Source organism: Sciurus vulgaris (assembly GCF_902686455.1).
Source record: "Sciurus vulgaris genome assembly, chromosome: 5".
Lineage (NCBI taxonomy): Eukaryota > Metazoa > Chordata > Mammalia > Rodentia > Sciuridae > Sciurus > Sciurus vulgaris.
Genome location: NC_136465.1, coordinates 5,238,914 through 5,265,271, shown reverse-complemented (window position 1 = coordinate 5,265,271; position 26,358 = coordinate 5,238,914). Strand labels below are relative to the sequence as shown.

Genomic DNA, 26,358 nt, shown 5'->3' with positions numbered 1-26,358 from the left:
TTTAATTCTTGGATTAATAACAGAGCTGATAAGGGAAAAACCGGCATCCTTACTGGAGTTCCTGCGTTCACGTAACTCTGCAGCTTTTTCCTCATATCTTTTTCATTAAATTTGGCACTTCGCTTCACATAGATTCCTCCATGCTGGCCCATGAAAAAAATGGGGAGAAAAAATGTTTTTACTTTTAAAATAACCAACTGCCACAGTCGTCAAAGAGGCAACTTTACTCCTGAAGAGTAAAGACTAAATCACATTTCATAACTTAAGGTATACTTAATACATTGAAATATTAGCACCTAAATAACTTAGATGAAAATTCTGTTCTGACATTATTCCAATAAAATTGCATGCTATCCTATGAAAATACATGACCATTTAGTTTGTCAGTAGTTAACAATGCTTTCTTTCTTAAAAATATATCCTTTAAACAACAACCACAAAATTGATCAATCAGATGGATCCTAACTCCCAATTTTTCACATACTCATTACAGAATCCCTAAAAAGCATCCTCAAAATGTCAAAACTAACAACCTTTAGGGATTTGAAAACCCAGCTCAGCTACACATATTTAAATGGTACTGGTAAGAACTAAATTTTGTTTCCCCAAAACCCATGTGTTGAAGCATTAACTTCCATGGTGACTATATACGGAGACAGCGTCTTGAAGGAGGTAATTATGATAAGTAAATTAAGGTCATCGGGGTGGGCCCCTGAGCCACTGTGACTGGCATTCTTCTAAGAAAAACAAACACCAGGGATGCAAGTGCACATAAAAACAACCAGTGAGACACAGACAGAGGACTGCAGTCTGCCAGCCAGGGAGAAAGACCTGGGCAGAATCCAGTCTCTCTCACTCATGGATCCTGTACTTCAAGACCTCAGAAAATAAATGTCCTCATGCTAAAAACTTTACACATTAGCTCATTATTTTGCTTGATCCCTGAGAGATCACTACTTTTTTTTTTTTTTTTTAGTACCAGGGATTGAACTCAGGGGCACTTGACCACTGAGTCATACTTCCAGCCCTATTCTATATTTTATTTAGAGATAGGGTCTCACTGAGTTGCTCAGCCCCTCACTTTTGCTGAGGCTGGCTTTGAACTCTCAATCCTCTTGCCTCAGCCTCCCGAGCCACTGGGATTACAGGTGTGCACCACCACACCAGGCACACTAATTGCTTTTATCATTGGTTTCTTAAGGTAATGACTGCTGAATTCTGTGTCTTTTAGTTTCCTATCTGATTTTTGTACTTTAGCACTTTTGCAATTTCTTTTAACTATGTAGATAATCAGTCATGTATATACATACACAACATCAAAAATAAAAATTCTTCAATTTAAAATAAGCTATTAAGTGCATTCTAAAACCCATACATTTGGACTGGGGATGCAGTTCAGCGGTACAGCGACTGCTCAGCATGCACAAGGACCTGCATTCAATCCCCCACACCACAGAACAAAGCAAAAAACATATTTATATTAAGTGCACTTAAACCTTAAAATATTTTTTTAAACTGACACATATGTAAAGGAAAAAGCAGAGAAAAGAAGGTTACCTGAGAAAAGTAAAACCCATACAATGGAAGCCACTTCAGCCCATCCTTGAGCACATAGCGCACATGTCCAAGAGCATTTTGCCTGATGGCCAGGACATCAGCAACAATCCAGTCAACTGCAAAGACAGAATCCATCAGTGCCTCCGGCATCCAAGTCAACTCCAGCATCCCTCTACACAGACCACAGAAACAGCCTCTTCACAGCACTGTATTAGGAATATGCTGTGAAAATAATCAGAATGCTTAAAATTACTTTAAATAAACCCCAGATACTTAAAAAATTTAAGTTGGGGGGGGTTGGACTTCCCCCCAATTCTTGAAACATTTTTTATTTCAAGGATGAAACACAAAATCACAAAATACCAACTAGTTCAATAGCAGTATTTTACAAAAAATAAAAATAAGCTGAGCTTTTTAAATTAAGGCTAGAAGACATATTTTTCTTTTTTCATGAAAAGGGGAAAATTATAAGCAGAAAATGCTAAAGAAACTATCAAGAGTGACTAAATATTCTGAACATAATGTTCAACAAAAGGCCAGGGCACTTTATTAATGAGTTTTTGGACACAGTACTAGGTTACACTGATACTCAGAATGTCTCAAGTGCCTTACAACAAGGCCAGGCAGATATGTGCTCCTTAAGTAACCAAGGGATGAGGTCCCCAATAGCCATAATCACACGGTTATGTTATCACCAAAGGGCTGCAACCAAGAACAAAGCCTGAGCGAGCTGACACCGGCAAAGAAAGCCTTTCCAGAAGCCGAGAGCTGGGCTTCCGAAAGAGGAATGCTGAGCGCAGGAGGGGGGCTTGCCAAAGCAAAGAAACAGGAACCAGCAAACTGGGCGAGGAGATGGTAAACGGAGGAGATGACGCAGACAGGAAATGAAGACAAACCAAGGTGTCTTGAGAACCAGAGAAATCAGGACTTCAAAGCCCATGGCTGCAAACTGCCTCTCTTGGTAAGAATGGAAGCGTAAAAGTGAAACGTGAAGAAAACTTCTAGTGTTAGCAGATGAATTCAAGGGTGTGAGAGTTAAAAAATATATTTGTTAAGAACCTGCAAAAAAAATAGAGTTCTAGCATCACAAGCATATCCAGGGCCATGGAAATGAGAACAGATGGAGTAAAGGAAAAAAATGTTTTAAAGCCTAGGAAATAAATCTGGAATTTAAAGAAATCAGAATAAAGTTTTAACAAAAGGGGATAGTTTTCCACAGGTTACAAGATGACTAACTCTGTCACATGAAATCCTTTAGACAACGCACATACTACCTCGACTATCTCAAAAATACGGTCATTTAAACACTAAAAATTAACCTTCTAGAAAAATCTTATCAATTACTATAAATTTCTCTTTTTAATTAGGGGTTATCACTCACAGGTTACCTTGCTCTTATCTTTAAGACTTACAATTTTATGTATAAATTATGTTACGGATCCTTACGTACTGATGCCTGCAAAGATTTCTGCCTATGTTACACAGTAAAAGGCAGCTGTGTCTATTGGTCTGAGACATCTACACTAAGTAGGCTACCAACTATGGCTTTTTCTAAGGTACACAACTTTCTATAGAAGGCTTCACTTTAGTCCCTTCTAACTTAGATCAAATAAATCATCACTGAGACAGCGTTCTTTGAAATCACATCTAAAAAACACACAACCAATTCTGTTAAAATTGTGCCTAATTTCCAATTAGATTCAATACTAAGAACTAATGTGATATGGCTCTGTATGGTTACCAGGCTGAAGTACATCGTGGTACATATTTAGAGGGCATGAAGTTAAAAACCAGATTTGGCATCTTTTCCTGAAACAATTATTTTTTCAAGTTTGGGGAAGAATAAATATATTTTTTGAAACAAGCATGGTTATGTTGTGCCCTTGGATGCATCTTCTAAGAGCTGTCATAAGAAGGTACAAGATTTCCAAAATATATCATGATCCTAATAAACTGCCCTGAGCTATGCCCTTAAACTTAAAAATTTTTGTGGAAAAGTTTAAGAGCCAACTTAAGCAATCAAAAGACATAAGCTTTGTGGCATCAATATTTGCTACTGAATTGTCCTGCTGCTTATTCTTGGCTAGGTTTCAGATAGGTGACACTAGATTACAACTGACAGGATAACATATCACCTTTGTGGTAACCCCTCATATTTTGTGTTCTGGCATAATCAATTTAATCTGGCTAAGTCAGAATTCTTCAACAGTGAACTAAACAAAGTAGGGTTGTGCTTCCTGATCTTGAGGAGAGGTGTGGAGGGCCTGAGGAGGGGCAGCGACCTTTCATCTTCCTCAGCTCTGTCATTCTATAACACTAGTTCCTAACTCACAAAGGTCTGTTGTAAAAAGATGCTGCATGTGAAGCACTTATCTACTATGGGTCCAGGCCGTGCAAACGGGTTAGCTCTTATCCTCACTACTGCTGCTAAATGCCACCCATAAGCCATACACACTAATGGGATCATGAGATAGCCTAAATGTAAACCGCCTAAAACCTCAATCAGTAAAGAGTATACCTAAGCAACAAGCCTCCAAGAAGTTAAGTAGTCTGTCCACACGTGCACATGAACCAGGGTCCCTGACTTCAAAGCCCATGTCTACTTATGACAGTTTACTCACCACACGTGCTGTTACTCAAGGAAATTGCCACCTAAACCCAGAAAAGGGAGCATTTGTGAGATTAAACATGTAAAACAGTGTTAAAAACAGATAGTTCAAGAAGGATGAGGGAAAGGAACAGCCATTACTGTATCTTTGGTAACTCTGGAAAGAAAGAAGTTAACAGAAACTAAGAATGTAGAGACAGCAAGGACATGCCAAGTGAGAACAAGCGAGGAAGGAGACTCATTTAAATGTCAATTCTATCTGGACATCAGCCAGGAAACTCATTTGTTCTGGCAGGCCTCAGAGAGGGTGAACTAGAAAGCCCAAGCTGAGCAGCGGCCCTTGAAATGTTCTTTCTGCCAATTATATTTCAGAGATATTCAATTGTTCCTTTTAATATCTCAAAATCATTTTTTAAAAGGGCACCTACACACAAGAAGCAAAGGAACTAAGTCTGGCTAGGCTCTGGGAACCTCTGGAACCAAAAACTACATGCAGATTTCATGAGTGCATTTTTCTGGGGAAAGGTTCCATACCTTCCATCACATACTAACTAAAGCCTGCAATTCTAAAGTAATTTAAAATCATCCCTCTGGTATGTCTCCAAGTTGGGCATTTTTAGAAAGCATTCAAAAAGTAGCCTTCCCAAATTCCAAAGGCTGGTCAGTATCAGGACCCGGTGCCAAAGCAATATAAGCAAGTCGCGAGGCGGGAATAGAAGGAAGTGGCTCTCTGCGAGGAACGGAACCTTGCAGGCTGGCGTGGGCCGAGCAGGGAGTTCACGTTTGCCACCTACATTCAATCCCAACACAAAAGCAGAACTGTTCACGTAGTGTGTTTTCACAGGTGTTCTCCCATCACTTCTCACCCCGGAGGAGATTCATGTAAGGCCACAGAGCAAGCTTTAAAATGACTCCTCACCACCGCCACCTCAGCCTCAGGACCATTCCCAGTACTTACTCCATGTAAGCACTAGGACCACGGCTCTGCTAAGAGCAGTATCTCCACTAAAACCGGAAAAGGGGACGTTGGCAGGGGCACTGAACACGGAACTTCAAGGAGAATCCTACCAAACAAAGAAATTACACGTCAAATTAATGACTGGGTCAGTGATAATTAGGAAATGTGGGGTAATTATGGCTATCATAGGCCATTCCCTATGCTAGGTCCATGAATGTTTTGTTTTGTTTTTTAATTTGGATACCTGAACCCTGGAGAAATTCTTCCTCGGCAACAGGACAAGAAAGGCAGGACTTATAGTATATCAAATAATCTGAGCCAGTCCCATTAAATTAATGAAGTTGGAGAACATACACAGATAGGTCCCGATTCCTATCCACTCCTGCACCTCCGGCTCTGGTCCTAGGCATCTGGATGCAGTCATGAATATGCTAAACTGAGAAAAATTCACTTCAACTGCAGTCATTTTCTACACTTACCTAAGGTACAAGTAATGAAGCAACAAAATCACGGGGACAGCTGATCGGCAAAAACCAAGGAAAGCCATGGGCACGCATGATCTTTTTCATAAAGAGTACTACCACTGATCGGGTGGTTTTTAGCTTTGGGCGTACTGTATTTTTAAAAGTAATAAAAATGGAACTTAGGAAGTAGGAATCAAAAGTAGCTACAGGTTTTAAAAATATGGAGATTTGTGTTTTTTGATGACTTATTTGGAGAAAAGTGCCCTTAACCAATGTCACTTTCCTGGTGTTGATATTGGACTACAATTTATGAATATTATCATTGAGGGAAACTTTGGTTAGGGGGTTATGGGACTTGATGCACTATTTTTACAAATTCCTGGTAATTATTTAAAATGAACAGCTTTTGAAAAGCACCTTGACCTAATTCAAAGTCTACTGGAAGATCAGTCTCTGTGATTCCTCTGACAGACTAGCAAGCTGGAGTTAAAGCAAAGGCATGTGAAGGGCCAAAAGGAGGTGGAGACAGGCCAATGGGAACAGAAGGCCATGATCAGTGAGCAAGTGTGCAAGTGTACACACCAGCCCAACTGCACAGGCTGCAGCCAGGAGACATGGGGTGTGCACACCATGACCTGCCCCACACACCCGCAAAACAGCTAGGAAAGAGAAGAACGAACAGTCTAGAAAGCTGCTCCAAGGGAACAGGAAGAAAGCCAGCAAACGACTTACTTACAGAGGAAGACGCTCAGACAAATTCAGGACCTTCTCATTACTGACTTCCAAAAAGTAAAATCACAGAAAAATAAGACAAATAGAAAATCTGCATATAAAATGCATGTTTTAACAACTAGAAAAAGACCCCACTTCATTTAAATATATAAAAATATTATTGTGAATACTCATGTACCATTTGTAGAAAAACCTAAGTCTCAGCAAATGAAATACAAACCTGTGCTTTGATGATTTGCCTAAATATATTATATTTCTTTACTTTTGGCAAATCTCCATATAGGCAATATCTAAAAGATAAGACAAAAGAAACATTACTTTGATATTTTAAAAAATGTACTACTGCAATATACAAGCTAAGACAATGTGAAAAAGTGACAACACATGATGTGTAAATATACCCATAATTAATGACAAATTAGATTTCAACTCTCAGAAGCTGCACAGACCATAAATAGCTCATGTTTATAAAGCAGACAAATGTCAGGCAGTGAATGGTCATAGTTTGTAAAGCAGAATGATTCAACATCCTCAGAGAAAGTCCACAAGAATTGATTGCTTGCTAGCAATATATAAAATTGTTCGTACCTCTTCCTTCAGATAGCCTGCCAGCCAGTGGAAGAGAGACATGAACACGGCGACTATAATGACACATAGCACAAATATTGTGGAAAGTACAGTATGTTTTAAAGAACTACAACTGCAAGGCCGTGCGTTCCTTAGGTGTGATTTCAGGGAAAAATGGACACAAACATGAGGCCAATGAAGCAACAGTGCTGGAGTCCTGCTGGGGCCCACCAAACAGTGTCATGGTGAAAACCAGACAGGGGAGCTGGTGAGCTGGCAAGGAGCACAGAGGGGAACTGACCTGAATGTCCAGTCTTTCGAGTAATATGCAAAAGATTAACACTGTGTTCTGTAGGTACTAGGGGACATACCGTCAGGGGATCCGAACTGTGTGTCTGCATCAGCCACGGCAGGAGAAGGGCAATTCAGTTCCCCACACGTGGGAGGAGCGGATGCCCTGAGAGCTTCCAATCCCCCTGTCAGGTGCAACTTCTTAAAACCAGGTGGTGGAGAGAGAGGGTTCCTTTATTAGACTTCTGAAGTTTTGTATGTCTTAAATAGCCCATGATAAATAATTTAAAGAAGCTGGGAGTACACTTCTAAAGACTTCAAAGGATGACTGTTAATGGTGGGTTTTACTGTTTTTTAATTCAGGGCATGATAGTACCTTGTCATCATGGAGTAGCAAGATTATGAATTAGCTAAGGTTTTTTTAGATCTAGTTCAACCCCAGGGACTACCATTTGCTCCATGAAACTATCATTAATATCTTAACAAGAAAGAAAGGACATTAATGCAATATCTTTGTAGAAAATGCAACTAGGTGACATAAAGTTCCAAAGGTCAGGGACGCAGACTGAGGTTTCTGCCATCTCTGACAACCACACAGTGCTATGGATCTAACAAGTACAAACATATGTCCAAATTTTTAAAATAATGTTTATCAATGGCATAAATAAATACAGTAAATAAATAAAACCAAATATTTGATCTGTGCAGGGTTAAGACTGGGTGGGATTCCAGATCGTGAGCCCACTCCCTTAATGACGAGCACACCTCATTCAGGACCCTCGGGTACACGCTCGATTTAACAGTACTGCAGATAGATCTGTGGCAGAGTTTCAGGTTTCGCTTCCTTGGGTAGCTTCCAAGGGTCTTGGAGACAAAGCCTGGCCCCCAAGCTGAAGGCAACACCTGAACAATCCAAAGGCTCCTTTCTCACCTTCTTGTAGAGATCTATTAAGAAACTTGCCAGGATGCAGTCTTTGAAGATGGATGGCAAACAAGCTATTAAAAGGAGTTTTCACAAGATTACAGATTCCAGTACCAACCATGGGAAACATATCACTTCAAATTCTTTTATAAACCTAAACAAATCTCATTTTAAAGTCAAACAAGCACGTGAGGGTAGAGAAAAAAGCACAAAAATTAGTACAATCATCTAATGTCTCTCAGTGTAAATGGTGTGTCCAGCCTGGGTTTTACACTTAGGCAGGATGAGGAGTACAGAAGCCAAGTTTCTTGTTCAAAAATCCATGAGCAGATAATGGCATCAACAGCTTAAAATTCTGCACATCACCACGTTGGGGGCTTCGTCCATTTACCATACCTCCATGGAAGCCTTAAAATACTACAATTTTCTATTTTTGTTTGTGGATGCAGCATGAACCTGAAAGCTTTGTAGGAAAGGCCATCTCTTCTTAGTAGATATTTCTACCTCTACCAATTAATTTCTCTACCTTTAAAAAAAAAAAAAAAGAGCACACAACATATATTTGATGGAACAAATAAAGTATACAGACTACGTTAAAAAAATTTGTATCTGTCATCCCTACAAAACTAATAATCCCACCTTGAAATGGCTTGCAAATAACTGGTAACTTCAGTATTTTGTTTGATTAGCTCAAAGTTAAATTTGTTCAATATTTAAAAACCAACCCTCAATGATATCTACAGAAAGCATAAACAATGAATTCAACTGGGTAAAATGAACAGGGAAATGCAATTCAACTACAAGATTTTACTACACATGATTATATACCCATAAATATTTTCTTCATATGCATATCATATTGAAAGAAATGCTATTTCCAACTGAATTGCAAAAAATGGTAAGCCTTTGACAAAATAAAGTTAAAATCTCAAAGTAGGTATTTGGATGACAGCCTCTTCTCTAAGATTTTCCACTCACAGCTTAAACACAAACTGTTTGGAATCCAAGAAATAAGAAGCTACAAAATATAGGAGCCTATCATATTTAAGACTTAACATATCTGAGATAAAGTAAGTGAAATGGTACACTAAATCTTAACATAACAGATGTAAATCATTACTAAGTATTTAGATACTGATAAACCAAAGGCAGGAATGTATAAGTTCAATGCTGGCTTATTGAATATACTCAGTTTTTAAGATCATACATTTCTGAGGACCCAAGGATAAATAGGCATTTCACACTAAGTAATATAAAATTTCTTCCATTCATTGAAGTGGAAAGGTTATGTGTTTTAAAAGTCTACTAACATGGAGGAGAAGAAACAGTTTTCATTTGAAGAATACAGATTCTCAAAATATTTAATAATCGCTATCTTATTAAAAAGAAGTACATGGCCGAGATAACTCTAATATTTACGAATTTTAAAAAAGCTCTGAAGAACTTAAAAAACGCTCCAGGCATACAGACATTAAGCTCATCACGTGATGCCAAGCACACCTGCACTCCCCCCTGGTGGTCGCCCGACAAGCGCCTTCCTCCTTGTCACTGGCTCTCCACCCAAGCCTCTGCACCTCCTGCCAGCTCGGGACAAAGCAGCAGTCCCACCAGGCCCACATCAGGATGCGCCCTGCAGACTCACTCACATGCACGTCCCTCCGGCCTGCGAGCTCCTGGGTGGCAGGAACAGAGTCCAGGACCCCAGATAGTCTTCAACAGATGTTCACTGAATCACTGTTTGACTTTTGTATTTCACAACTACAGAAAACTGTACGTCGTTTTCAACATAAAATTAGTTTTGGGTTTTCGCTTTACTTTTGATTATATTTTTACATTGTTTTTATATTTGCTTCCAGGACATGTATACACTGAAGACTTTCTCTTTGGTCTTACGAAAGGCAGTAAAATGAAATTAAAGTGTTTAACACCCAAGATCTCGAACTATCACCCCCATAGGGGACAGAAAATTACATAGAGTTCTTGCTTTGTTTAAAAAAATACATTCATTTATTCTCAATAAAGTCCATTGTCCTCCAGCATATAAAAACTGAAATATGATAAATATTTAGAAAATAAAATTCATTGTCTTTAAATACAATGATGTTGAAAGGAATCATAATATGTCACCTTAAAATATGCCCCTGTGGCCTAAGAATTCAACTAAAGACAACTGAGAAACAGCAGCCACAGGAAGAGGCTTGGCCCCTAGCCCTTCGCCTAAAGGCAGGGCATATATTTCCCTGTGGAAGGTGATATGATGTCCCTTTGTAAAACTGATCCCCTCTTTCATCAGGAAGACCAGAAACTGCCAATGTGAGTCTACATGACAGACCATACTAAGCCACCCCTGTGTGCCATATATCTCCTGGTCACCCTCCCCACAATTTACCACCCACAGTAGCCCAAACTCCCTTTTTCCAGACCCTTTTTCTTTTGCCTAGTCATCTGCTCACAATTTACCGTCCTTTTTAAAAGTCATATGTAGATCTCCCGTTGCACGTAGAGATATACATCAGTAAATGTGCATGTTTTTTTCTCCTGTGAATCTGTCTTTTGTCCATGTAATTCACAAGCACCAGCCACCCAGCCTAAAAGCAGCAGAAGAAAGGCTTTCCTCCCCTACACTGTAACAATGGGCAGTAATAGCACAGGCTTAACACCATCAGACTTGGATTAACACTTAAACTTGAATCTGAGGCCCATGACCCTCACTATGAGAATCTGATCTATAAAGTCCTTGAACCCTCAACACACCTCTCTGTAGAATGAATGCAGTAACAATAACTACTCCCGACGGGGCTGTGGTAAAACCCAAGGGCCAGTAAACTACTTCACAAAATAGATGGAACATGTAACCTCTCAAAAAAATGTCATATTGCTGTTATCATCCAATACAAAAAATTGTTTCATTCAAAACTGTTCTGTGGGGGCCTGGGGATATAGCTCAGTTGGTAGAGTGTTTGCCCTTGCAAGCACAAGGCCCTGGGTTTAACCCCCAGCACCGAAAAAAAAAAAAAAAAAAAAACCAAAAACTGTTCTGTGATTAATAGATATGAAGAGTATCTTCGAACCCGGGTCCTTGTGCATGCTAGGCAAGCGTCTCCAACAAGAGCTATTTCTTCAGCTCTAATAGATAAAAAAACAGCTGTCTAAGACTATTTTCCTCTCCCCAGACTTACTAGCAATGCAGTTGTAATTTTTAATTTAAATGACTGTATATAAAATTTACACTCTATGCTTAAACCATTTGAAATGAATTATAGTATAAGTGAATGAATATTTTAGATGGTTTTGATGTTTGTTTTGTTTTGGTTTGGTTTCAGTACTGGGTATTTCACTCAGGGTGCTTTACCTCTGATCTATACCCCAGCCCTTTTTTATTTTTATTTATTCTATTTTATTTTGTACCAGGATTGAACTCAGGTGCACTTAACCATTAAGTCATATCCGCAGTCCTTTTTATTTTGAGACAGGGTCTTGCTTAGGGCCTTGCTAAGTTGCTGAGGGTGGCTTTGAACTTCTGAACCTCCTGCCTCAGTCTCCCGAGCTGCTGGGATCACAGGCATGTACCACCATGCCTGGCTTTATTTTTTATTTTGAGACAGGTCTTACTAAGTTGCTGAATGCCTAAGTTGCTGAGGCGAGTCACGAACTTGCAATCTTCCTGCCTTAGCCCCTGGAGTCACTGGAATTGCAGCACACACGACTATGCCTGGCTTATGTGTACTTTTAAATGAATTTTTAAGCGTATTTTTATGTTCAAAAAAATAGTCATGCCCCAGGTAATGACACTTTGGTCCACCATAGATAGCATACGCAACTATAATAGTGGCCCCAGATGATTAATAATGATGCTGAGAAAGTCCCATTGCCTAGTGACAACAGCCATCTTAGTGACTGCATTACTCCTGTGTCTGTGGTGATGGTGTAAACAAGCCCACTGTGCTCTGTCATATAAAAGTACAGCCATACGATTTTGTAGGGTAAATAACACTCAAACACTGTTAATGGTCTGTTTGCTATCCTGTACTTTTTATTGCTATTTTATAGTGTACTCCATTCACCTATGAAAAAGAATTTATGTTATGCCTCGACAATGCATGCTCACAGCATCAAGGAGTCATATCAGGTGACCACCTACATCTGTGTAAGTACACTGTGATATCTGCACACTGAAATCACTAAATGTCACACTTCTCAAAAGATGTCCCTGTTGCTAAGCAACACAGGACTACATTACCAGTTAACCAGTAAGAGATTTGTATATAAAGCATACAAAAACTGTGGTCCTGGGCTGGGGAGATAGCTCAGTTGGTAGAGTGCTTGCCTAGTAAACACAAGGCCCTGCGTTCGAATCCTAGCACCACAAAAAACAAAAAAAAACTGTGGTCCTATACTTTGGTCCAATTTGAAATATTTCATTGAACAGTAAAATTATGATGCATTTCTGAAACAGGATTAAATTAGTAAATAATTATTTGGCTAATAATCAGAATGTAAGACAATTATCACATGATATCTAAATCAAACATCAGAGATTACAAAATTCATATATACATGCATATTTCTTGGTACCATTTTTATTTTAGAGTGTTTTTTTTTTTTCCTCAACACCTCTGATGTACCAGTCACTGAGTAAGCAATCTCATTTATTGTCTCATTTAGTCTTAAAAACAACAAAAAATATTCCACTTAAGGATGAGAATATTAAAGTTGAACAGTTGACTTGATTAACTTGGGACACAGTGCAGAAGAGAAACAGAAATTAGACCTACGTTTCTCACCCCAAGATACTCAAATCTCAACTATGATAAAATTATTATCTGTAAAATTTCCAAATAAAAAATGTCAAGGCTTCTCATATATTAGCAAATAAAAAGAAACAAAAAAATTTCCTACAGAAATACATATTAAGAATGAGCAGGGTTGGGGAGATAGCTCAGTCGGTAGAGTGCTTGCCTTATAAGCACAAGGCCCTGGGTTTGATCCCCAGCACCCAAAAAAAAAAAAAAAAAAAAAAAAGAATGAGCGCGAAGCCCCAGGTAGTGCACAGAGCCCTCCTTAGTGACAAGGCACCCACTGACCTGAATCGCCTTCGAACAGAAGCAACAGCTCCACCCACGAAGGACACTCCAGGACTCAGTTGCATGACACCTTTATTTCTAAAGTTGTTTGCTGATCTCTCTATTTTGGTCTTTACCTCACTATACGCTCAGGGTTTTTCTCTTTTAATCAACTTCTTCCTGCACTAAATGATGCGCTACTTGAGGGCAGAGACTATGTTATTAATCCAAAACACCACCACCTCTCTGTGGTTAGCACCTAATATAACTTAACTTCACTCTCTAGGTGTCATCAACCCTCATTTCCTTCCGCTTTTAGAATTCTCACCCCAAGACAAGAGACAGCAAAGTTGTCTTCCCAAATAGCACTTGTGCTTATGCGCACATACTGTCCTCTAAAATACTCTTACTGTGGGTTTTTATGGCTAGTTCCCAGAGAAACAGGAAACAAAACACACCTTGGAGAACTGCATGGGTTCAAAATTGCAAAAACGACAGGCTTTTACTGAAAGGCTTTATGTTTTCTGCAGTTCTAGTACTGCTTCTTGTATAGTGCCTCTAATCTTACTCCCGAGGGTGGAGTTCAGGGTTCTTCCCTCTTTATTTAAGTAAAGAATGAAGAGCCTCACTAAACCTGCAGTCCCTGTTAACCAAAACTTGTCCACTCGTAGGGCCATTCAAGTGAGATCCATTATACAACCGCAGAAATGCAGAGTGGCGTTCTCTGTAGAGCACTGCGCCCTTTCTGTTAAAAGGGAAAAACCAAGTCAAGTTATTCTCCCCTTTACTGCCAGCTCCAAGAGGTTACAATCTGTAGCGGGGTCCATATACACAATAAGAGATGCTAACTTCATGTCAAAATTATGTTACTCTTACATAAAAGTAATCCTGACACTGAAATGGGGTGAGACCTTGACAGATGAGGAACAGCCGGATTTGAGTGAGAATTAAGCATATAGGAGTCTAAAAGGATACTGTTGAGAGTACTCTGACAAAGAGAGAAGGAAAGAGGGAGGAAGGAGTAGCTGGGCTAGACTAAAACCAAGAAATGGAGCTGAACAGAAATTTAGCCAGGTTCCAATGTTGTGCTTTTGGTGCTTCACATCTGTTCTATCAATTGAGAATTTCTTTTCCCTACACACACCGTTACTATGTTACTTGTACTCTAAGTAAAAATGCAAAGTAGCTCATGACAACTGATAAGCACATTCTGGAGTAACCCCAGCAAAGAATTAGAGTTCCTTTATCTGTCTCACAAAGTTAATAAATGCAACACATCAACAATTTCAGATTATTTTCTATTGTAGTTGTCTGTCCTTGTTTTTCCTAGCACAAGTAACTTGAGAATGGGGAACGCATTTCAACCAATATAACCATAAAACCTGACGATGCTTCGTCAGAACATGGCGGCCCTGAAACTAGACTGCCTTGAACTAAATCTTTACTTGCTTGAAGCTTACAGGCAGGAACTACCTGTGCCTCAGTTTTCTCAACTGTAAAAAGGGAAGAACAATGTCTACCTTGCAAGAATGAAAAGATCCACATAATAGAACAATGCTGGAACACAGTAGTATTCACCAAGTGCTGACCCTCCCTTGTTTTTTCATTTCTTTTTCTCAATTCCAATCCAAGCCCTTGTTGGCTCTTTCTAAAACAGATCTGGAATTCTTTCCAACCCTGTGATGTCCACCTTTCTACCATCCAGCCACCTGGATTATCACAATATCTTCCAAACCCACCCTTTTTCCAAATAGAAAACATGTCACTTGCTCAGGGAAGTTTTTTCAAACCTCTACCTCCTCTCACTAGGCTAAACAAACTCACATGGTACAGTAAATTTTAATTATCTTGTTATTGCTTATCTTCCCCACTAGAATGTGAGCCCCGCAAGAGCAAGTACCATGTCTATATTTTTCTTCACCCTTTTGTAACCAGCACAGCTCACCCAGAAAATTGTGCACACACAAATATTTGAAGGATGGATGACTGATTTATTGCTAGGTTCAAGAGTCACTACTGGGCACTGGATTGTCAAGCTATTAATATCAACTTCTGTTTAAGAAACATAAAAAAATCAATTTCTAATTCTATTGAAGAAGCATCAACTCTCAGTTTCTTCAGTTCCTCAAAATTAGACAAATTTATAAAGGAGGAAAACGCCCTGAGTCACATCTTCCTTTGCTTTCCCTCACGGCGGCCCGGGAGAGCTATGCAGGGTCACTATGAAACACCCCTGGAAGTTCATTTAATGAGTCTGCCCATAGTTTAAACATTTATGTAAACGCCCTTGGAAGAAACCTAAAGTTACACACCAAACCATTTCATAACTGGAAAAGTGGGGAGGGGGGATAGAAAGAGGGGAAACTTTAACTTCCTCAAGATATTCGGGCAGTGTTTGAATGTTTTATTGCCTCTGTGATTTAAAATTCAAAACTAAGACATTAAAAACTTTATACAAGTGCAAGTTAAAGAACAGGTTTGTAAAAAGTGTAAAAACAAAGTTCTGATTACACTTCTAAGATCTTCTAGCTCACTAAGGTTCCCTAGTTGGAATTGTATTTGCTTGGAATTGTTTGATTTCCTGTATCAAAGGTCTGTACAGTTCTGCTTAAGCAAACAAATGCAAAGGCACACCCAAGCCCCCTGTCTTCCTCACCCAGTCAAGCCTAAGGGCAATAGCCATTTAAGGTCTTCTGGTGGATGATAGCAGAGGAAAATAAAACTGAAAAGACAATCTATTTGCATTCTGTTTATGACTATGAATACTAGGGAAGACTCGAGATACTGGGGCAGAATGTGGAAAGAATTCAGACATGTAATAAGTAAGGCGGGGTTGGTACAGTTGACTTATATGGTGTCTTCTTCAATCCCAAGTAAATATGTTCAATTCCAAGAGTTCAGCTGCTTTCACAGCAAGATACAGAATGCACATTTAACTCATTAAGAGATTAGGACTCAGCCAGGTGCAGTGGTGTACACCTGTAATCCCAGCATTTCAGGAAGCTGAGGCAGGAAAATGGTCAGTTCAAAGCCAGCCTCAGCAATTTAGTGAGGCCCTAAGCAACTCAATGAGACCCTGTCTCTATAAAAAATATTTTTAAAAGGCTGGGGATATGGCACAGTGGTTAAGCATCCCTGGATTCAATCCCCAGTAACAAAGAAAGAAAGGGGAAAAAAAAGTTTAGGATTCTTTTGATGAAGTAGTACTACAAGTTCCTAAATAGGAAGTCTTTTATTGTCTTTGAAGAGCTTGAAAAATGTTTCCGTTAAAATATGAATCACTAAAGAAATTAGGAGTATTTGGAACACATCCTACAAACATCAAAATCTTAGACTTAATTATTTATCTTGCTTTCTGTATTTTTCAAACTATTTTACACTTAAAGCAGGTCAACTAAAAAGCTAAGTTTATTTTAAATAAACTAAGAGTTTCACATTTAACTGTCACAATATGTTAATACTGGCAAGGGAGGGGATTAGCAGTCAGAACCATTCATGGAAAACACATTTTGAAGTAAATTCCAAAAGCTACCAACTGATTTAAGCGGTAATATAATAGTGATTAAAATACTCATTAGGTGTTGATGAAGAGGTCTGGATTGCATCACTAGATAACTGGTCTGCAAATACCAGTGTTCAGTTTCTACTGTTTTTTATTGGAAAAGAGAATGATTTTAAAAAGAAGGTATTCTGACATTTGAAAAAATTGCAGTTACTTTTTTAGTTTCACGAAACATGTTAAGATCTTCATTATCTATCATCACTATTTATTACTGTCTGCGAGCTACCTCCACACAGCATACATCTAGGATCCTACGACGGAAGGTTGGCATAGACTCAGCTTCAGCTCGACTACGGATGGCAGCAGGAAGGCCGCCTCCACGCCCTTCTCAGGAGTCAACCACTCCCTTTGCTGGCCCGCTTCCTATTCAGCTTCCCACAAGTTTGCCTTCAACTCTGGCTCAAGGACACACTTGGCTTCTTATTTGGAGTCCAGACATCCCACATTTAAATTCCTACCTATCCTGTATATTTCTTAGGATATGTGAACACACCCAAATGCCAATGTCTTCACCATATTATGTATAATAAAGTCTTAACACAGAGTTACATTACCTCTAATTAATCACGTTTTCAGTTTTGTTTCATTTTGTGGTTCTTTTTTTTTGGGGGGGGGGGGGTGTTGGAGATCGAACCCAGGGCCTTGTGCTTATAAGGCAAGCACTCTACCGACTGAGCTATCTCCCTAGCCCCTCATTTTGTGGTTCTTTTTGAACTTTGTGGGGTATACTATCAGAAGATAATCTCAGAATCAATTAAGAATTAAAAGAACATCAAAACAAATAAAAAACTGCCAGTGATTCTGAAAATAAGACAACTAATCGATGCTCTATGGGATATGTGAAGGTAAATACATAATTAAGAAATGAAAATATTACGGAATATGATTTTAAAAGTATCTTTAGTATAAGGAATGAGGCCCCTTTTATTCTAGCATGCTAAAGAAAGCAAAGACCTAATGTATTTTTTAAAAAGTAAATAATTCAATAAGACAAAATTAAACTAAGAAATAACAACAAAATACTGAACAGGCAGAACTATGGCATCCACTACTGTCAGGGCTGAAAGGTGGCCCCTGAAAACACATCTCGTTTTAAGTCTGGGAGCTCCTGAATGTGCCCTGACTTGAGAAACTGGTCTTTGCAGGTATTTAAGTGAGAATCTTGAGAGGAGCTGACCATTCTGGATCATATGGGCAGACCCTTAACTCAATGACAAGTGTCCTTATAAGAGAAAGACAGGGAGGCTTGAACCAGAGCTGAAGGCAATGACACTGGGCCGGAAGACAGTGACCAAAGGGATGTGGTCCCAAGTCAAGGAATGCTGACAGCAGCCAGGAGCTGAAAGAGAGCAAGGACAGCTCTCCCCTGGAGCCTCTTAGAGGGACTACTACCCAGTCTGCAATTTGATTTCAGACTTCTAGCCTCAGAACTGTGAGAATAAATGTATTTAAGCTCAGTTTGTAGTGCTCTGCTATGGCAGTTCACAAGAAAATTACACACTTAAATCAATGCTTTTTTTTTTTTTTTTTTCTTTTTAATTTGATTTGGCAGTATTGGGGATTGAACACAGGGCCTGGTTCATGCTAGTCAAGTGTTCTACTACTGAGTCGCATCCTCAGTATCCCCCTCTTTTTTAAATTTTGGGACTGGGTCTCACAAACTGCCCAGGCTGAAATGGAACTGGGGATCTTCCTGCCTCAGGCGCCACACGCCTGGCTGAACCAATGCCTCTTACAATAGTAAAAAGACTCATGTTGATTTGCAGTGGATCTCAAATTAAGTGGCATGCACAAAATTTTAAAAATTCGTTTTACTTATTCTGAAGGAAAAATTAAGGTATACCTACTAGAGTGTCAATACTAATGAGAGACTCTGGAAGAACCTAAATAAAAGGATATATAAGTTATAAAGAGTAATTTTAGAAACACTGATTGAAATTTTTTCCTATCTCGAAGATACATATGAAAATAGGGAAGAACAGATGTTTACCTAGACTCCAATGGGATATCCAAGTAACGTGCTGGAAGCAGATTTTCCTGCCAAGAACAGGTAGTAAACTTCATGGAACTTCATGGACCTACCTTCCTTCAGCTTAAAAATTTTATGCAAAAAAAAAAAAAAAAAAAAAAAAGCACCATAACTACTACACACAATTTCCTTTTAAACCCAAAATTAAAAGGCATTGAAAATATTAATTTAAAAAATATTCTGATCTAAAAATGCTTCTTTAGAGTGTATAACCTGAGTGTTATCTAAAAACTTATATCCTCTTAAACTACTAAAAATTTCCTTCTGAGCCAACAAACAGTATTTTATACAGAATAAGAGGATGACCAATAGACTTGTAAATGAAAGCTGACAATTCAAATTCTTAAAAGCCTGTCGAAAAAATAGAAAAGCTAAAATTTTAATCAAAACATCTCCATGACAAAGTTAATGATGAAAAATAATAGATTAGAAATAAGAGTAAGGTGGCAGAATGTCCTCATGAATCTTTTTCCTTTTTATTTTACATTTGAAGATAATTATTTATTCCTCCATTGATTTATTCTTAAAGGAAACCACCAATAAATATCAGAATATAGACCTGCTTACACAGGACACCCAGATTTTAGAAAAAGACTAAAACATTCAAAATACCCTGCTCTGTCACTAAACAGCAAATAACTCTTTCAAAAAAAATTCTTGGGTCTACATTTTTAATAACTGTTCATAAACTGCTTCTGATGATCAGTGAGCAATTGCATTTAGTATCCCTGACAAGCTTTTATCAAGGGACACTCATTAAGTAAAATTCTGAGTTATATTTAAGGATCAGCAGACACCCTTTCACAAATACATGACGATTATGAATGGATATTGGACTCTTTTACTAGAAATAACAGGGAAAAATCAGTAAATTAAATGTTTTTAAAACCACTTGCTAGGAAATCAAGAATTGCACATTTTAGTCAGCAATATACAAAGTAAGGTGTGTAATTTCAGAAATTCAGAACTACTATAAAGTTTTACAATTGTTAAACACAAACAACTCCAAAGGCATATTCTACATTACACTACATAGAACACACTATTTTTTAGACAAAAGTAAAACAACCCACTACAGGTAGAATAAATTTTCCAAGAAGTGAGTGACATGTTCTTAGTTGTCACATGATGTGAAATTAAAAACTTAACCAAGATAAAAACCACACTTTTAAACTAACTTAGTGAAGTAAGAGTGCATGGGGCGAACAGATCACCCTTAATTTGTGAAAATCTTAAATGAGATCCACTCTAAAAGTCACTTGCCAGGAAACCATGATCTGGAACAGTGATTTTTCTTTCTTTCCCAGGAAACACTTAAAAGATGATGATTTAAGTGGAGGCCCTGGCCTTTCCTAGTTTCCTTGCTCACAAATAATCTCCAAGCGCAGCAAACTCAGTAAGGAATCAATAGTTCAACTGCAAATCCAATGTAGTAACACCTGACCACAGGATGAAAACAGCTGCTCTAAATGGAAAAAAAAAAGAAAGGCAATAAGACTAAAAATGATCCGGTACTGGTGTCCCCACCCAACCTCAAGGAGGGACGGGGTGGAGGAGGCTAATAGTGCATTCGGAATAACCAAGAATCAAGCTCTTCTTTGAAACTGGGAGAGAAAAAAAAATCACATTTTTATGAGACTTCAAATAACTAATGTTGTTAAGACCTTCTACTTTTGTTTTTCAAGTTTAATCTACATTACACTCTCTATAAAGAAACAATAACAGGGAGAAAGCAATCCGACAAAAGATCAGACACACATTTAAACCTAGTCAAAGTTGGAAAGACCTGTATCTACATGCCATAGGGCTTCTATTGTAACAATGTATCAATTTCCTCGCCCAGCTCTCCTTTGTACAGGGGAAGAACGCAAGACAGTTTTATTTATCCTCCAAATGGTAACATCAGTTGCAAGAGCTCCTTTTAAATACGCACTTCTGAGTGCAAACGGATCCTGTTCCGACCTTACCACCTTCTTGGATGAAATGCCAAAAAACAGCCCAAGGCTTGCCCTACTTAAAGTGTTCATTCATCTCACCTACAGTGCCAGGCACCAAGACAGAAAGCAACACCAGTCCGGGGCAGGGGGCGGGGACGCTGGCAGGGGCGGAGGATTGCACTTGCAGCCTCGGAACGACGTTACTACCGCTTCTGAAAGACTCCGAGGACCTGCGAGGAACCTCAAAGTGAAAACGAGAAACTTCCCCCACGGTGGGAGGACCGGTGCTAGCACGTGTTCTTGGGCTGGACCTGCCAAGCAGGCCGGAACGCTCTGAAACCCCCGGGGTCGGGGCTCGGGTGGACGCGGAGGCGCCGCGGGCGCGGAGGGGCTCACCTGCACCCCGGTGTAGTTCTCGAAGAAGAAGAGCACCATGCTCTGGTAGACCCAGTACAGCCGGTCGTCCACCGCCTGGTAGAAACGGGCGGGCAGGAAGGCGGACAGCAGCCGCCAGACCCCCCAGGCCAGCACGTAGGTGGGCGCCGAGCCCAGGAGCACGACGCCCGGCAGCAGGTAGCGCATGGAGTAGGTGTGGAGCACCAGGGACAGCAGCATCTTCCCGGCTCGGCGGCCGCGGGCTCCGCCTGCCCTCCCCGCCCGGCGCCGGGCCTCAGCCGCGGCCGGCGCGCGGCCAATCACGGCGCGGGGCCGGGCGCGCCGCCGCCCCCTCACCTCCCAGGCCCCGGCCGCCGAGACGCCGAGCCCGCCACCCGCTCCAGGCCTTCGTCCCCAGCCGCATGGGCCGCGCCGCCGCCGGGGCGCGGGCGGGCAGTGCGGGCAGTGCGTGCGGCGCGCTGCTCCTGGTCGCAGCACGAGGGGACGCGTGGCCCTGTGGGGCTCGCCGCTCAGGAGCGCTGACACCCCATGACCCTCGCCCGTCACCAGGTCCCCTGCCGGGGGCGGGGCTCCGCGGCAATAACACTGCTCCCTATTGGCCACCCGTCACCATGGTCTCCGCTGGGGGGCGGGCCTCCGCCTGGAAACACGCCCTCCGATTGGCCAATTCCTGCGGACGGTTGAGCTGAAACTGCCGCCCGGTGCGCCGTGGACGGGTTCTCGCCACTGCGCATGCTCCCCATCTGGGTCTAGCTGCGGATGTGCCAAGGGAGGCGCTGACTCGGGGCACCCGAGAGAAGGTGGGTGCGGGCCGGAGTAGGGGCAGGCGTCTGTCTGCCCTTCGGTGGACCTGCGCCCCGCCGGGCTGAGCGTCCCTCGGGCTGCCTGGAACGAGCCCTCATGCCTGCGAGCCCCTGGAAGAGCAAGGCGGCGAGACGCGCGTGCGTTTGGGGAGCCCCGGGCACGCGCCGGACCTTGTGGGGGCCTCGAACGTCTGTCCAGCTCACCGTGGGAAGGTCAACGAGACGCAGTTCGAGTGGTGACAGTGGGTGTTTTGAGCGCTGTCAGCAGTCCCAGCACGGACAAGTGGCAGGACGCCTTCCGCCCCGTGGTCTACCAAGGCCAGGCCTTAGCGAGGGTTGCGCGCGTGTTGCAGAGTTAGGCTCCTTTTTCTTGCATCACCGGAATGATGATAATGACATGTTTGCGCGTACCGAACAGGATGTTTCCAACAGTTGATTTGATTAGACCTTTTCGAAATTCACTCTTGCTTCACTTCCCCCGGGGCCTTGGTATTTGACTTGTTTCGGTCCCCCCCCCCCCCCGTTTTTAATTTGAAACCTCGTGTTTTGGGGTGTAGTATTTAAAGCCTGTAGCTGAGAAAGTGCCCACAGTGGGACAAACTTCAAAACAAAAAAAGAAACAAATTGAATGCTTACTGAAAGAATGCTATGTATTCCCCTAACACATTCTTAAGTTGACATGTAAAAGGTTTTTTTTTTTTTTTTTTTAAGTCCTAAATTTAGTTGCAAAGGAAATAGATTCTGATGAGTTATAAGTACCGTTTTGAAAATAAAGTGACTACAAAAACCTTAAATGAACACAGCGGGTCGTTAGTACCATAGTGAATTTGTACCTACCCTGATACATTTTAAATATCCTGAAGCCTTTTACCAGTTGGAAAGTTTGCACTGAATTTTTCTCCTGAATAATGCTTTTTATTCTGCCTCTCCTACAAGATTCTATCTTGGTGGAATATGCTTTTAAACATCAAAGGCATTGATCAAAGCATATCATCAGAGTTATGAGTATCAAAGTTTCTTCTGCATCCAAGCACTAACTTTGTTAGGATACACAGTTTAATCATAGTATGTCAAAATCTGATAAGAACTTGCAAGTAAGAAAATGTATCAAAATGCACTTCAGTGCAGCCATAATTTTAAAAAAATCAGACTATCTCTTGTCCTCAAGGTTATTCTTTCTTGCTATCTGAGGGAGGTGCCATACAGTATCATTTGGAGTGCTCTGGGTGGGAGAGGGGCCATTTCAAGTGCAGTTCTGACCTCCGGGACTTGGCTCAGGTACAGCGGTCAGGAAGGCTGAGCATCTGACAACTATTTTTGACTACATCTCTGTATTCTCAAGGATACTTGCAAACCTACACCAAAATAAGAGCCAGATGGGATTTAATTCCAAAAATATGAATTAAAACATAAATATACTATGAAAATATAGCATACTAGTTTTATAGTCTTGAGATGGAGAAAATTTTACCTGGGATGGTGCTAAGGTCAGTAATCCTAAGTATTGATTCTCAGGAGATATTGTTACCCACAGAGCCACCTGACAAAGTGAAGCAGAGCATTCTGCCTGGGGGATCTAGGCCTCAGCAGGCTGAGGCCTTGGGGAACACCAGAGTTGAATTTACCGGAAACCTGTGGCCCTCAGGCGAATTGTAAATTGGCACTCTAGGTGGTAACAGAAGGGTGCTATCTGAAACCAGTACACTTGGAAGCTTCGGGTCTCAGTGTGAAAGAATGGAAGGATCTTGAACTAGGATACCTTTGGTCTGCTCACTAAGAGCCACATTACAGTGCCACCCGCCTCATCTTTCCTTAACTCTTTCAGAACAGTGCTTGTTGAAGAGCATGCTGACTGCCACAGGCTGCTGGGCACCTGGGTTAACAGTGAAAACTCCAATTCCCCTTTATTCCTGGGGCTTCTGGCCAGTTTCCACTCAAGCTTTTATTTTTCCATTTATACAAGTAAATCAAGAAGACATTCTTGTTCTAAAAGATTTAAACAGTAACCTGTTTTGAATATTGACTAAAAGCCTCTCCTCTACAGCCCGTTTTCTTACCCTGAGGTTGCAGCTGTGTGTTTCTCTAGTTTATGCAGTAGAGGGTTAGCAGTTCAATGCCTTGGTTCCCCTCCTGAGACCCCCAGGCTCTCATGTGGATAGGCACTAACCTGCTTTGGGAGGAAGTTGACCCTGCCCTCCTGAGGGGGCCAGGATCAGTCTAGTGCAGTGGGTTTTTTTTTCCCAAGCATGGACCCTGAACCTCTCAAGCTCCCCAAGGTGCTCTCAGGTGGCCTAAGGTACAGAGTATTTTTGCAGTGACACAAAATGCCATTTACTTTTTCACCGTGCTGAATTTGCAGTGGTGATGCAAGAGCCATAGTGGGTAAACTACAGTGACCCCAAACTATTCTAGTGCCACCCCATTCGACACCACAGTCTCGGGGTAAGAAACCAAAGACACATTTCACTAGATAATATCCTTGAAGAAGTAGTTGCAAACATTAGGTCAGTAGATCCCAGCCCCTGGCCACAGATCTTGCAGCATTCCCGTGGCTAAATGAGGTGTGCGGGACGTGCTGGTGAATGCCTGCTGAAGAACAGGAGCTCTGGAGGAAGAAGCCTCTAGGGCAGGCTGAACTAGCCACTCTTTTCATGGAATGTCATTTTTATTTGAAGGAATATCTAGCAGATAAACTGTGCTTGTTCTGACAGACATTTTCTCAAAAATGAACGAAACAAAACAATATTGTTTAAGGAAAACAATAGATAATACTGCAATAAAATTTTCAAGTGAATATTTGAATTTCGGAAAACATATTTGCTCCCATGAATTTGACACTTTCCCATCACTTGAATTTTTTTGGGGGGGTGGGGCACTAGGGATAGAATCCAGGGGTGCTTTATCACTGAACTACAAGCTACATTCCTGAAATATTTTTAATTTTGAGTCAAGGTCTTGCTAAGTTTGCAGGGGGTCTGGCTGAATTGCTAAGGCTGGCCTTGAACTTGGTATCCTCTTGCCTTAGCCTCCTGTGTAGATGGGATTTACAGGTGTGTACCACCACACCCAGTCCACTAGAACTTTTTTGATAAGATATGTGATAATAGTAATCATTGTGATTTTTCAGTATTGTATGATGAAATGTGTTGGCATTTAGATCTGTGTAACTCAGTGAAGGTTTTCTAAATACTTGACACATGACATTTACAACATTTGGGTAAGTGGTTCTTTACACATATGTGATAGATGACTGGATTTTTTTGATAGTGAGGGCACTTAACCACTGAGCCACGTCCCAGCCCTTTTTTATATTTTATTTAGAGATGGTCTTGATGAGTTGCTTAGGGCCTCACTAAGATACTGAGACTGGTTTTGAATTTTCGATCCTATTTCCTCAGCCTCCCAAGCCACTGTGGTTACCTGTGTGTGCCACCGTTCCCAGCTAGATCAGTGAATTTTAATGTAACAGTATGAAAATTTCATTAATGTAGTCTCAAAATCTATAAATGCTACAGTTCCTGACTTTTAGTGTACTATGAAATGAAAATGGTTCCATTTTCTGAAAAGGCTGTTCAAACACTTCAACCAAACACCAATCTGAAAGTAGACAGAGTGGAACATCTAGAATCCAGGTGTATTCATTTGCACCCGAGGCTAAGGAGATGGGTAGAAACAAAACAGTGCCACCCTTCTTACTAAATGTTTTGGTTTGAAAATATAGTTAATTTTGTTAAGTAAAAATGTAGTCTACACATAATGGTTTTTAGGTTTTTTTCCTTGGTACTGGGGGTTGAACCCAGGGGCACTTAACCACTGAGCCGCATTCCCAACCCACTTTTTTAAATTTTGAGACAGAGTTTTGCTAAGTTGCTTAGGGCCTCAACGGGTTGCTGAGGCTGGCTTTGAACTTGCATCCCTCCTGCCTCAGCCTCCCTAGTTGCCAGGATAACAGATATGCGCCACCACACCTGGCCCCATTATTTTTAAAAGAATTAGTAAGTGCATGGTATGGGAAGTCTGTTTTTGAACAAAGCTGACATCCAGAACATAGCAGAAGACAAGAAACCTCTGATGAGATCCTCAAGCTGGTGAATTAAGTCACCTGCAAGGTACATGAGCAAATGGATCTTTATTAACCACTCTTTGCGGTAAGTGTTCCTTTTATTATCCACCCAGCCATCAAGGCTAGAAACCAAAAGGTTCTTCTGTAAGCGCCCCTGTTCCTCACCTGCTGGTGCCCACACAGACACGAAGTCATTCGTTCACTTCCTCATTAACCACTGAGCCCTTACCAGGTGCCACCAGCCTGGGTCTAGTCAGGTAATATAGCTGTCAACAGGCAGCCGAGGTCCCCGTTTCATTGGGACTTGGATGTCAGTGATGAAAGCTGCAAGTACAAGACAGTACTTAGGGCAACTAATGATTAAGTAGGCTGATGTTAAGGAGTGGCAATCCTTAAATTACAAGGC

The 26,358-nt window shown here is 40.9% G+C and overlaps 1 protein-coding gene across 1 annotated transcript in view; it reads right to left on the bottom strand.

Annotated features, from left to right (window-relative positions):
- The window catches only part of AGPAT5 (1-acylglycerol-3-phosphate O-acyltransferase 5), a 51,124-nt gene extending 29,684 nt beyond the window's left edge, over positions 1-21,440 (bottom strand). Inside the window, 6 exon segments of the mRNA XM_079141824.1 lie at positions 54-143; positions 1,558-1,673; positions 6,540-6,558; positions 6,564-6,602; positions 6,604-6,609; positions 21,087-21,440. Of these exon segments, the coding sequence (XP_078997950.1) occupies positions 54-143; positions 1,558-1,673; positions 6,540-6,558; positions 6,564-6,602; positions 6,604-6,609; positions 21,087-21,305 (489 nt within the window). The 5' untranslated portion in view covers positions 21,306-21,440.
- Between the last annotated feature and the right edge of the window lie 4,918 nt (positions 21,441-26,358).